This window comes from Phaethon aethereus (genome assembly GCF_964289735.1).
Source record: "Phaethon aethereus genome assembly, chromosome: 12".
In the NCBI taxonomy this organism is placed as follows: domain Eukaryota; kingdom Metazoa; phylum Chordata; class Aves; order Phaethontiformes; family Phaethontidae; genus Phaethon; species Phaethon aethereus.
Window position 1 is genome coordinate 19,211,213 of NC_138588.1, and position 14,403 is coordinate 19,225,615.

Below are 14,403 nucleotides of genomic sequence, written 5' to 3' on the forward strand. Positions count from 1 at the left end.
AATTCTCAGTGTATTTTGACCCTAGAACCTTCTTTATGAGAAATCTCAGTGATTAAAACTTCTAAAAGATGCACAAAGGAATGTTTGCTCTTAATCTTCAAATTGAAAGCTGTGGAAAAAGTTTTCTAATGCTCTGTAGCTATCATAAGGAATTCAATTACTGTAGATGTGTGCAGGAAAGCATGCCAAGTTTTGTTTAGACGTTCACTTATTACTCAGCTTCAGTATGGAAGGATGCAGTAAAATAGATGAATTTGGATAGTATTTATTTTCTGTTCACAGTCAAATGTCTTGTTGTGCGATAGGTTTTATTAGAAGACATTCAGATTACAGTTTGTGTTTCCAGTTTATCATTGCAGTTCTGTGGTTGCAATTTTAACAGCAGAGAGACTCTGGCTTGTGACTGCTGTATTATTGCCCAAGCAGATTATTCTTTCTGTTTGATTTACTGGCTTAATACTGTAAGAAAGGGCATTTAACGGGATTTTTTTTGAAGTGGAGTATTTGGATTGGGAGCTGAGTTAGCCATTAGTAGTAAAAATTTTAATTGCAAAATTGCGTACTGGGGAACAGTTGGTAACAGCTAGAAAACTTTATTTTTTTTATCTATGCCTGACCAGAGGAGCCTGGTAAGGTGGCAGTTAATTCTGAAGACCACAAGTCACCTTACACATGAGAAAAATGCTGCTTTGGTTTTTCTTTCCCATGATATTTTGAGAGCATTTGAAAAGAATGAGGCCTTAGACCCTTGATTTGACTTGATTTGACATGTCTTACTTGATTTGACAACCTATAGAAAGCCAAAAGTTTTATGGGTTCAAGTCTATTATGAAGGAGTTCAAGTGTATGTTTTAGTGACCAAATGAATTTGCTCTAGAAAGGGTATGTATCCACTTCAGAAGCACTGCTGTTTCGTCTCTGTGCTTCACCATGACCAGAACATGACTCCAGTGTCTTACACATATACCTTATTTTGGGCCAAAACCACCTAATTCATGCTGAGTCTCTTCTACAGAGTTCTTAAGTTAGTTTATATTAGATAGAAGATAATTCCCCAAAAGAACTTTCCCAAAAGAAGAATAGGTGAAGGATAGGTAATTTTTATTAAAAGAGTGAAGTCTTGTCTATAATTTGAAAGTAAAATTGTTAGTCTTCACTGGGCCAGGAGTTTCCTTGAACTGTATATTCAAGATTACCTTCAAGTATTGATTTTTGGGGTTTTTTTCTTGCTCTCTAGAATGCATATACTATGTTTTTTCCTAATCCCCACTGTAGCAGTTTCCTTCATTTCTATTGTGATCCAAGATTTTGTTTATGAAACTTCTGAGTTATGAACTATTTGTGTACCATTTTAATGTCAAAAGAATACTTCAGCAAATGTAACTTTATTTTCATCCTGTTGAGATGACTTTTGAAACCAAAACTGAAATGCAGAGAGAAGGAAAGTAAAAACGTAATTGTGTACCACAGGTGAAATGGTACGGCAGGCCAGGGTGCTGGCTCAGGCCACTTCCGATCTTGTCAATGCCATGAGGTCAGATGCTGAAGCAGAAATTGACATGGACAACTCTAAGAAGCTTCTGGCTGCCGCAAAGCTCCTGGCAGATTCTACAGCCCGCATGGTTGAAGCTGCAAAGGTACCAGGAAAAGGAACTAACTGTCATCTTAAGATTGTACGGCTATACACAAAGAGATGACATGTGGGATATTAGAGATAGGATTTCACTGATTGTAGAGATGGTTTTTCTTATCCTGTAAATGTTCTGCATTTAATGACTTACCCGAGGTATGTTCAGAAAAAACAATTTATTAGTTACCTGGGTTTGTTTTTTGGTTTTGTTCTTTTTATTTTGTTTTAAAAACCCTTCTTGCAACTGCTTTGCTCACCTGCGTGCAGGGTGGTCATGACTCAAGCCATCTGGGGCAGTTACCACCAGCCATAACCACTGTGATGCAAAGTCTTGCACCAATCTACCAATACAAATGGAACAACAAAGCCATAAGCCATCTCTTACAAAAGCTGTTAACAAAGCAACTCTGTCTCTGTCTTAGGAACAGTTTCCTCAACCTGGGGAATCGTGCCTCTCTTGTTCCCCCCACACCCCTGTTCTCACAAGAAAGACAGATATCTAGCTTTTTCTTTCCTTTCTGTGCTAGAAACCTGTTTAAATACACTAGGGAAGTCTATGTTCTTTGAATTGTTTCCCAGATCCTGCACTTGAATGATTTTTACAGATCAGGGCCAGCCATTCTGCTAGGGCTATAGCAGACCTGTATGCCCAGCTACAGAGCATATCCTTGTCTTTCTAGTACTTTCTCAGACTTCAAATGGAGAAAACCTACTGTGTTAAATCTCAAGGTTTGGACTGCAGTTACTGAAAGGCATATTGAATTGGGAACTGTAAAAACTTTTCTAAAACCAGCATTCATCAAAGCACATTATTAGAGATCATAGTGGAAGCAGTTTACAAAGGCTTTTTTCCCAAGCACCTAAAGTAGTACACGAAGCAAAAGTTCAACTCCCTTCCTTAAAGTACCTAACATATACAGTAACAACATTGCACTAGCGATAAATTTTCCACTTCAAAGTCTTATAACATTTTAATATTCTTCTAACTTTGGTTAAGATAATATAAGAAAAATAAAGGGTGATGTAGCAGACAATGTCTGGAACTAAAGCCTTGATATTCGTCTACATTTTCTCCAGGAGCTTTTACTGAGGCTCATGATTTTTTGCTCTGCAATTTTGTGCAGGGAGCTGCAGCCAATCCTGAAAATGAGGATCAACAGCAGCGTCTGAGAGAAGCAGCAGAAGGACTGCGAGTTGCTACAAATGCTGCTGCACAGAATGCCATCAAGAAGAAAATTGTCAACAGATTAGAGGTTGGAAAGTAGATATTGTTGAATTTTCAGTGTACTCTGTTTTGATAATTAGTATCTCTAGGTAATTTCAAGCAAGTAGAAATGCATATTTCAGGAAAAGTGCTAAGCACAGAATGATAGCACTGTGTTAAGCTATCCTGTACCAGAGTACAAGGCATGGAATTACAGATGCTAGTATGTGATACCATAGTCCTCAGAAAATTAAGCAAATTGTATGACTGATGTAGTAAAGTCGTGTAAGAATTTGACTCTGAAGGCATTTGATGGTGGCTTAGTTGTGAAGTCAGAACAGCTGAGGTTTCAAACAGCTGAGCTGAAACAGCTTCATTACTGTTTTAATTTATCTGTATGATCTGTTACTTGCACACAATATCTTTTGGTGATTTTACTGGTATATCTGCCAGAGTTCCATGTAGATTTCCATAGAAAGATATGTTGAGTTGCAGCATATCCAATTAAACTGGTAAGTTATTCAGAGAATCAAAGAACCAGAAACAAAAATGAAAAAGATACATCACATCTGGTAGGACAGCCAAGGGGGAGAAAGGCAGTTTACTGTGTACTAAGGATAAAATATCTCTGAAGTTTGCCTTGTAGGCAAGGTTTGATCTTCCCATTCTCAGCTAAAATGTAGAAGAGAGAGATTAAAAAAAAAAGCCTTTCATAATTCCTAGTTTCCACACATGGTTTTACAGTCGCCTGATTTAAGTGCAGTGAGATTAGACAAACAAGGACATGTAAGTAGGTAACTGTGTTCCAGAAGTGCATTTAAATTACTGTATCTGGCTAGAACCAAAAATCAGGAGTATTTCAGGACATAAAGGCTGATGTCTCAATTTTCTACCAGCATGCAAGAAAGCTTTCTAGAAAGGACTTTTTTGTTTTCCTGTTACAATATATACTGCCTTACAAAGGAGTGAAATGTGTGATGATGAGAATGAACTTCATGCTTGGTTGTATAAGTGGGCCAGTTAAAGGAAAGTATTGTACAAGGTGTTGGAATACCTTTGATAACTTGTTGAATTTTTAATTTTGTAATAGGGAGACATTGATAATATGACTCCTAGATATTTGAAGAAGGTCTCCTCGGTGCCTTTAGACTGAGTAATACCAGTATTTTGTACCTCTGTGTCATTTCAGTATTTTTACTTTTGCCATGGAGCAATCTCTGTGAAGAAGTTGGCTCCCTTGAGTCTTTGGTCGGAGGTGTTAATGTAGCAGTGTGAAGCACTACATGTGCTTTGCTTGTTTTCTCTGGCCTTCTTTGTAAGGAGCTAATTGATTAGACCATTTCTGGTCTCTGTAATTGACTTCTTTTGGCCATGTTGCAACCTAAGCTATGAAGAGTAAGAGCTTAGAATCCTTCTAGTTCTACCTTTTTCTTCATTGGCAAATTAGAGACGGATAACAGTGCTCAGCTCATTTTCATCTTGAAAGAAGAGCAATCCTGAGTTTGCTTAAGGCAAATCAAATTAATCAAGAAATATAATGTATGAATCTGTCAAAGTTGTTACTATAATATGTATTTCATCATCAAAGTTACCTATAATATGTATTTCATCCTCTGAATTACTCAGACTTTTGCCACTGATTTAACTCTGTTTCTTTTTCTTGAAAGATTGCAGCTAAACAAGCTGCAGCTGCTGCTACTCAGACTATTGCAGCTTCTCAGAATGCAGCTGTTTCAAATAAGAACACAGCAGCCCACCAGCAACTTGTGCAGAGCTGTAAGGTAAACACATCACAACCCACTGACAAATAACTCTTGAAACTCTGCTTTATGGGGAACTGAAGATCACCTTCTATAATAATACTGTTGCAACCTCAAAAGGGGATTTAAAACAAAAAAACCCCAAACAACTAAAACCAACATCACACACATTCATCTGTATGGATTCTGGAGAACCCTCATTTATTATATTATCTGTAGTTGCCATACATTACTGTATGAAGAGCTTTGAGAAGCTGAGCTACTGTAAGTGCCATGTAGTATTTGGCTGTTACAAATACACCTGCAAACACCTTACTAGAAAGGACTGACAGGCTTATATACCTCAGCATGTGTCTGTTGAGTAACAACCAATTCACCTGAAGCAAGTGTTTAAAGTAGAAGTTTTGCTGCAAATCAGTCATCAGTACTGTATATGCAGAGCTATGCTAGAAGCACTGTGGAAGGGTCCAGTTGCTCAGAAGTTTGTACACTGGCAGGAAGTCTTGGCCACACATTCAGTGCACGAGAGTGCTTTTCAGCAGGTGAGTAGCTCTATGATCATGAAAACAGGCTGTTGAACGATACATGCAGTGAGATGGGACTGAGGTCTGCTATAGAATAAAGGTAACCTTTGAATTTTCCACACTGAAGGATGGATTAGCAATAGTGATTTATACTATAAATGGAGTGAAATCCTTATTTAATGTACTGGTTATATAATTGGTTATATAACTAACAACACTGATCCTGCTGTTCTGCTGTTCAGCCTACAAGCAACTGGGGCCTTAAATATCACTGTAAAAAATAAGTTATAGACCTTACTATGGGGTTAACCTGATTCCTAGCTTGAAGTTAAAGCTGCCAAGACCGCAGATTTCAAGGTATGCCTGAAGTCAATCATATTTTTATAGTTCCAAGCTAGAATTCAGAGTCTGGTGAGAAGCTCTCTTGTGTTTAACCTAGATTTGGCAGCTTAATTTCTAGCTCCGACTAATGTTGCTTCAGGTTTTTTAAAGAAATTGCATTTAAACAAAAAATTGAAAGAGACAATAGAATGTAAAAGGGTTTTCTCCTGGATGGAAGAGCAGTTATGTGGGGAAGGAGAACAAAACCATTGAAGAAGGCATCCTTAAAAGCCACATTAACATTCAGCAATTATTTCTTGTCACAGTGGTAATCCTAAGAAATGTTGGAATTAAATAAGCTAGCTCAAGTACATCTCAGGATTGTGTTGTAGGCAGCTATTTCAGTATGAATTAAAAAAAAAAAAAAAAAGCAAGCTGATTCACTGTACTGTTTACAGTTCATTCTACTTTGATCTTGATGATGATGTGTCAGATAGCAAAGAATATCCAATACCTGCTCTTCTACTTTTTGGGGGAGGTGGGGGGGAAAGAGAGAGAGAAGAAAAGAGTACAGCGCTACTGAAGTAAGTGTTCTTGTGAAATGGATGGACAAACAACGTGAATCTGGGCAGTCCAGGAATAAAGTTTTAGCAATACACATTTCAGGATGCGGCAGCCATACTATGACGTTTGTATTAGAAGTCAAGGAAAAATAGGCTGAGGTGCTTGTGTGTAAAAGGCAGTGTTTTTCTGAAAGCAAGAAAATCTGTTGAAAAATCTGTCACCTCCACTACTAGCATTTGAACATGCAAAGGAAGTAATTCGAAATACTTTGTGTACATAATTTTGCAGAAAAATCTTACATTGTCTTGTTGGATATTTAATGAGTAGCTTGAATAAAAATTTCTTTATTCAAGTAGAAAGTCTCTGAAAAATCCTATCGTGTATTAATTCAGTTCATGGAATCCTAAACGAATTTTGTGAATGTACAAGAGTATTGTACCTGTGATACTACAGGTTGTCTTTAAGAGGGGTGGGGAGAGGGCTTGCTTTTTAGTGTCAGAGGGTTTGGAGTTTTTATTTATCTACTAAAAGCTTCTCCCTTTGTTTATTATAGAACGTTGCAGACCACATTCCTCAGTTGGTACAGGGTGTAAGAGGAAGTCAAGCTCAGGCAGAAGACCTCAGTGCCCAGCTTGCTCTAATAAATTCCAGCCAGAACTTCCTTCAGGTGAAGTGAATCAATCGCTGTAGTAGATTCCATTGGAGCAAAAAGCATTTTTTAGCGCTGTATGTTTTTATTTGTGATAAATAAGCAGTAAACTGTTTAGAACCATGTTCGTCACTGACTGTGAGCCATAGCTAAGGACAATATAGTTCCTCAGGTCAGATGACCAAAGTATGTTGAATCTTGTGGAGAGTGAAAATTGCCAAAATTGCAGATAAAAGTAACAAGAAAACTGAAGTGTATGGAGAAGAAATATTCACTTGCCTTCTGGGAAAGAGTTTAAAGAGTGAGATGGAGAGAATTCAGCATCTTTGTAAGCAGAGGTCTGAACATGTGAGACACTGTTGTAACCTTTCTCAATGAAGGTAAAGTTAGTGTTGCAGCTCCAGAGTTCTTCACAAATAAAAGGGAATATTACCATGTTTTTTCCAGATACTAGCCTGAATACATAATGGATCTTGATTGAAGTTTTGAACAAAACACAAAATTTGACTCTGTGCTTCTTCCAAAACATCTTTTTAAAAAAAAGTATTGAGCATTGATAACAAAACTATTGGGTTTATTGTTGACATTACGAGAAATGAACAGAAGAAACCTATTTTCCATGTAACGACATGTTCATTACTTGGCATCGGTTAGTCCTGCCTTAAATGTGGAATGGAAATGAATCCTTTCATTGGTTGCTGTTAGCAGGTTCTTTACGTGCCCATGTAGGCAGAGGTACCGCGAACCACGCTTTTGCTCTGTTTGAGTATTTTGCTGTATGATTCCCTCTGGAGTCATTAAAATGATCCGTCTGCCTTCTGGCTGCACGTGTGTAGCATGGTGATGGTAAGAATCAGCAAAGTATTTTAATTGTATTAGCAGCAAAACCCTGTGAAGCATCATTGCTTGAATTACAGTTTTCAATTTATAGAATTTTGGCGGAGTACAAATTTGCCATCTGTGCCACCTGGACCTGCTCATACCACATGGATGTTGAATGGCAGAACTGCACATTTAAATATTTTTAAGTAGTCCATATGAGTACTCAAAGGCCTCAAGCAGACATTGGTACCAATGAAGTAGTCATTGTACTAGTAAAGCACAGAATGAGTCCTGCTGCAGAGAACATGGCAATGTGGAGTTATGACAGGGTGCAGCATATGAATAAAAGGCTGGGACCTGGAAGGTGCGTGGTTAAGGAGCAGGAAGTGCATTAAATGGTCATTACAGAAAATCCAGAAACCTCATGAGTGTGTGAATAGAGGAAGCAGTTTAAAGCTTCTTTAAAGAAAATGAGCTAGTAAAACCAACTGTGTTCACTCTTCTTCTTTGAACAGCCTGGAAGTAAAATGGTGGCATCTGCTAAAGCTGCAGTCCCCACTGTGACTGATCAAGCAGCAGCAATGCAGCTAAGTCAGTGTGCAAAGAATCTTGCTACCAGCTTAGCTGAGCTACGAACCGCCTCCCAGAAGGTAGGTAAATACTAGTTTTAATCAGCTAAAGCTCTTGCTTGGATGGTGGCCACAGGCTTGACCCACTGTGTCTCCCACAAGGGAGTGGCTCACGCTCTGGTAGTTTGGCTCATTTCTCAGTGTTGCTTTTTGTGTGCAGTTTGCTCAGACTCCCAGGTGGCTTCTGTGTCATAATAGAAAGGGAAGGGAGAAGCGGCAAGGAAATTGAAAAGCTTGTGCTACCCTTTCCATACCAGAAAGACAGGAGAAGGATATACACAGAGCAGCATATCCAAACTCTGAGCTGCTGTTACACCTGAAGGAGAGCGAGGAAAGGGGAGCGTATCTCATGCACTTGCCAGACTGGGGAGAACCTAGATATGGCACTGCTGTGGTCAGTGTTGTGATTGTGAACTGGAGCTATCATCTCTAAAATACAGGGAAGCAGAGGCTGTCTGTTTCACATGCAGATTTCTAAACTATGTACAGGTTAAAAAAAAAAATATCGGTGGAAAGTCTGGTCTTTTTTTGTGTCTGTACACTAAGGTGCAAAAACAGGATTGTGGCATATAGGTGGTGACACCTGAGCTAACATTAAAATTTCCAGCTCAGGTACTGATGATTGTGGGCTGCCACATCAGAGGGTTCAGTGTGACTTCAGTCACAATGCATAGTTAGGCTATTTGTCAAAGGTGAAGTCCAGACTGCAGCAGTTATTTTCTCAGTACTTGGACTGTGTAGGGTGAAGGTACATGTACATAAGCTAAGTGCACCTCATTCCCCCAGTGGCTTTTAACAGTGTGTTGTTCTATTCACAAGCTAAGAATATTGTGCAGGAATTTGGAATCCATGATGTGTAACAAGTGCCCACGATGGCCTCTAAAGTCGTGAGAGCAATAATTTGGGAGGGGGAGATTATATCTGAAGCATTTACTATTTCTGATAGCGGCTTACAGCTGCTAACAGTGATATTGATTTGATTTCTGAATAGGCTCATGAAGCATGTGGCCCAATGGAAATCGATTCTGCTTTGAATACAGTCCAGACACTCAAAAATGAACTGCAAGATGCGAAGATGGCAGCTGTGGATGGACAGTTAAAACCTCTCCCGGGAGAAACTGTAATTGAGGAAGGATATTCTTCATTTAAAAACAAGCAAAGTTAGCTTAAAAATTTTAAGCATTACAGGCAAAACAAGTTGTGAGGCTTTGGATAATGATGACACTGAGAGGATTTTGCACTAATTCTCTTAAAAAGAGTATATATTTCTACTATACCAGAAGCATGTTCTGTAGCAGAATTACTCATAGGACTGTAGGGCCTCCTTCTCTATTGTACAAATTACAATTTAGTAGTGGCAATGTTTCAGTGTTTTCTTGTCAAAAAGAATGTCTTTTTCAATAGTGACAAAGATGAGATCTCAATAGATCTATTAGAATGTCAGTCATGGTAGTCTTAGCATGTGTAATGTTTTATTGGGCAAAAAAACCCTTCTCCTCAGAAGAAGGTGTTGATTTCCATTGCTAATTATAAAATAGTTTTGTTCTTCATATTACCTAATACATTCATTTATTTCACCTTGGACAAGGAAAACATGCTAGTCAGGTTTCAGAGAAGCTGTGTGTGCGTGTTTGGTAGCTGAGGTAAAAGCTCGGGTTTTGTGGAATGAGGAATTTTTTTAGTAGTATTTAAAAAAACAAGTGTCTTCAATTGAGCTTAAGTAAAGAATTTTGTCCTTTGCAATTTTTCACAGCTTGAGAAATGTGCTCAGGACCTGGGAAGTACATCCAAAGCAGTTGGTTCATCAATGGCCCAGTTGTTAACTTGTGCTGCTCAAGGGAACGAGCACTACACAGGTAGGGTTTTATTCAGAATGTCTCTGTGAAACCTCTGCTTTCCATAGAACACTTGGTAGAAGGTTTTCTTATCAGACTTAAATCAAGGAATTGCTCACTTGTTTGTTTGCTTGGGTTTTTTTAATGCTGATAGTGAGTTGTGGCACGTTACTAGGAATCGCTAGTGTAAATAATGTGCTTCATTAAAAAAATAGTGTTGCAATCTGCTGTGTGTCTGTATATAATCAGAGTAGTTTGAGTCATATGTTGGTTTTGTAAATATATGCCGCTGACATTCTGTGAAGGACAGAACTAAAATGTAATGTAATGTAAAGGTCAGTGCCACTGGAAATGTTGCTATGTCCTTTCAGAAGGCTAAAAGGGTCTTTGGATATTTTTTGAAGCATGGGATGCAAACACACTTAGGATAGCTTGGTGATGTTTAAAACTGCATCTCTTACTAGATATTACCAGTATACATGTATAATGCAGCTAGTCTCTCTAACTCGTTGATCACATTTGCATAGTTTGAGTTAAAGCCAACAGGAAATGTGGGCACACAGATTCCACAATTTGGTTTTGGACATGTACTTTTAGAAACCAAAAACACTTTAATAAGGAAAACGCTCCTTGTCAGGGACAGGGAGGTTTACTCTTAGGTGGTAAAATGTGTCTCTCTTATTTCTGTAAGAAATGAAAGCTGTTGATGCAAATGCTACTGTACAATTTTTTAAAATATTACTGATAAAATGCATTATGGCAATTACCACTTCATTGGATATAATTGCATCAGGCTACATATCTTACAGTTGCTTTCATTTGAAGCAGATGTAATTGCATTAAGATGGCTCATGTTTCTATCACATAGCTGTGCAGAAGTTAGCACTGGGTATCTGGCGAAGGAATACAGATACTTGTAGCTGATATTGAATAATTGAATCTAGTAGCTCTCTTAACATCAAGTTATAAGAGCTGTTTGGATGGGAAATCCTACAAAGCAACGAGTTCCTTTTCAAAGCTTACATAACTATCTTCTGTCTCATACTGTCTTGTTATGCAAAAACTGTTGTGTGCTCAAGTAAGCACCGAGTGTTTGCAGGTATGACATTCTGCTGTTTCTCTGTGATAAAAATTCTTTACAGCTTATATCCACTATTGTAAGTTTCTTTTCACTTTTTACTGAAAGTCATTGTAGAGGATGAAAGCAACACCAGGTTGAAAAAAAACCAGTCAGACCTTTTTATTTTGCGGTGCTGTGAAAAATTAAGCCAAACTTAAAAGATGCTTACTGGTACTGTAAATAAGGGAAGCAAAACATGTGGGTATTTTTCCTGAAATTTTCTTTAAATTAAGAATGTATGAAGCTGTCAGTGGTTTGTCAAATAGAAAGGTTGTTAATTGCAACATAGGCAGTACTGTTTCTCTGCCTAGTTTGGCTTTATTTTGACGTATAAGATCACTTGCTTTTCATTATCTTCCAAAGTTTCTGCATTTAAATATGTTCAGTTGATCGGAAGAGGAAAAAGTTAAAAGGCACTGGTGTTAAAATGCTAACATGGCTACTTTGTGCTTTGTATTTGGTTGCAATGTCCCAGCTTTCTAAGCATTTCCAACAGGGATATTAAAGCATTCTAATTATTTTGAATACCTAAGTATGGATAACCAAAAGGTCTTGTACAGCAAATGTGAACCTTCTCTATAGCTTTCTTTTGGTAGGAATAGCATGATTTGAACATTATCACTCAAAATATACTACCTACATAAATTGCATATGTTGTTGACTAGACTATGTGCTAATTAAGGGCTTTTAGAAGACTATTTTGTCTTGGTTTTCATTAAGAGCTGAATTAAATTTGGAAAATAGAAGAATGGGACCATTATTCATACAGTTGTACACCTCAGCGCTAGAGCTGATGAATGTCCTCTAATTTCTGTGGCCAGACAGACCACAGAAACTAATTTCATGACATCTTCTCTGTGACTTCATCAGTTATTTTTATGTGCTTGTACTCACAATGATGTTAGATTATATCAAGTTGTATCATCCCTAAATGTTGTCTTTATCATTCCTAGTGTTGTCTTTTAATTTTTTTTTTAATTGCTTGAACTTAAGCTTTTGCTGTGTTTTTTTTTCTCTAAAAAATCCAAAGTTGCGTTTTCAGAAGCAACAGAGATGCTGTGGCTCTGAAGTCATGTGCACCGTTCTCGCAGACAATCACTTTCCCTCATAGCTTGGAGTATGAGTTTTTCCTCATTTCCAGGTTTTAGGTTTTCTTCTTTTTGAGTACTTCACTAAAAATTAGTCACTGATTTAGAGCTGTGCACGAAAGATGGTATTTGGCACATAATATTTACTTTTTGGCTTCACTATAGGCATTTCTCTAGGCAAATGATGCTGTGTATTTCAAACGTGTTCCTGTTTGAGTATTTTCTTTTAAACTGCATTTGCAATGTTATTTTGCAATGGGATTGTTACCTGCATATTCATCTGTCATAAAATACAAAGATTGTCTTTAAGGGTACTAATAGAATCCTTGATGAAATCTGAACACAGGAGTTGCTGCCCGAGAAACTGCTCAGGCTTTGAAGACTTTGGCTCAGGCAGCACGAGGGGTTGCAGCATCTACTACCGACCCTGTGGCAGCGCATGCAATGTTGGATTCAGCAAGGGATGTCATGGAAGGCTCTGCTATGCTTATCCAGGAGGCGAAGCAGGCCCTGGCTGCACCAGGGGATGCAGACAGTCAGCAGAGATTAGCCCAGGTAAGTTGCGACTTGAGGAGCTACATGAATTATCATGCACCCAGTGAAATGCAACATTAAATAATGAGAGAGGACAACAGAAAATAAGGCTGCAAGGAATGTCAGCTTTCTAGTCCTTCAAGCAACTCTCAGATAGTAACATTATGCTTACGTGAAACTATGCAGATGGTGCAAAGTATGATATTTTAGTCATCTTCTAGAAAATGAACTTATATGAAGATGCAGTTAAGTGTTTTTACCGACAACATATTTGAGTAGGCTGCTTGACTGCAAAAATGAAAGAACTGTTAAACAGATCATTATCAAATGAAGGATCTGTATTCATGTTATATTCAAAGAGTGCATGTTTTCCACACATGTGGCACCACTGCTTTTAAAGACTTTGAGAAGTAACAGGTTCTTTTTTACTGGTTTGAAAAATTCTATAATTGGCCTGCATTTTAAATAAGTTGTTATAAGGAGACACTTGTTTTAGTCAGGACTTTGAAAAAAGTAACATGCAAAGGATTTCTGTGATTAGTATATGGTTAACTTCAGGGACATTCCCTTACCTGCAGTGCTGCAGCCTTTATCCCAGGTGCAAGGAGCAGTTGCGGAGCTGCCCTGCCAACACTATCCTATCAAATGGGTGAGCATAAATAATGACTACTGCTAGACTACAGGTGAGCAAACCAAGAAAGTAACAAGCCTCAAAAATGGTCTTGTTAGAGTCGGAATGTAGGAATTGTTGGCTGTAGAACGTGCCTCCTCTTAGATAAATGACCACTCAAGCCTTTCTTGGTATGGATCTGTTTACTTATGTGTTGTAGGTGGCAAAAGCAGTGTCTCACTCCTTGAATAACTGTGTGAATTGTCTGCCTGGGCAAAAGGATGTGGATGTGGCCTTGAAGAGTATTGGGGAATCTAGCAAGAAGCTCCTAGTTGATTCGGTGAGATGTCTTTTAACATAGAAATAAATTCCAGAGAACTGAAAAGCGGATCTGGGTTCCCCATGTGTCATGTTACTATTTAGTAAACGTGCTCTAGGTATGCTTCATACAACTTTTGTTTAAGCTTAGCAACTTTTTAAGTACCTGCTACTTTGGCTGAAATGCTGTTGTTCTAGTTTACAGGAAAGGTGAAATGTGTCTGTGGCTTGCGAAGGCAATATTAAAGTTGTTGTCGTAGATCACCATTAGTTTGGGTTTTTTTGAAAATGCCAACTGTGACTTAACATTTTGAAGAATATGAAAACTAGAAAATTATAATCCATCTCACACCTAAAACTGATGAGTTCAGTTTAAGGAGCATTGCAGTCGGTCAAAAAATGTTTGGTGCAGCTACGGTCATTTTGTGCAAGGTGAAGAATTGTTATATTGCTGTTTAACTGCATCCATGTCAAAAAAAAACCCCTTTGTGCACTGGTAATTTGCCAGAGGCTTATAGGATTTGAACAACTTTTTTCTGCACCCACCGGTGATCCTGCTACCCTGTGAACGAAGGAAGAACTGTATTTTGATATGTTTGTGCAATGCCTCTTGGTAAAACAAGGAGTTTAGAGTCATTGTGAAGAGCTACCCATACTTGTGTGGTGTTCCAGAAAGCTTGTTTGTGGATGTGAATGATGACTTGGAGACCAAAATTCTCCAACTTCTGCCACTGAGTTCATCACTTTGAATTTCACAGTTGAACCATAAAATAGCTATTGTCATCTCTGTCCCTT

General features: G+C 38.1%; 1 protein-coding gene across 1 annotated transcript in view; it reads left to right on the forward strand.

The window, feature by feature from the left end:
- Window positions 1-14,403, forward strand: part of TLN2 (talin 2) — a gene marked incomplete at its 5' end in the record, with an annotated part of 110,433 nt that overhangs the window by 32,616 nt on the left and 63,414 nt on the right. The window contains 9 exons of the mRNA XM_082004923.1: window positions 1,471-1,637; window positions 2,755-2,883; window positions 4,502-4,615; window positions 6,557-6,670; window positions 7,990-8,124; window positions 9,095-9,223; window positions 9,857-9,959; window positions 12,493-12,701; window positions 13,511-13,630. Of these exons, the coding sequence (XP_081861049.1) occupies window positions 1,471-1,637; window positions 2,755-2,883; window positions 4,502-4,615; window positions 6,557-6,670; window positions 7,990-8,124; window positions 9,095-9,223; window positions 9,857-9,959; window positions 12,493-12,701; window positions 13,511-13,630 (1,220 nt within the window). The remainder of the gene's footprint in view (window positions 1-1,470; window positions 1,638-2,754; window positions 2,884-4,501; window positions 4,616-6,556; window positions 6,671-7,989; window positions 8,125-9,094; window positions 9,224-9,856; window positions 9,960-12,492; window positions 12,702-13,510; window positions 13,631-14,403) is intronic.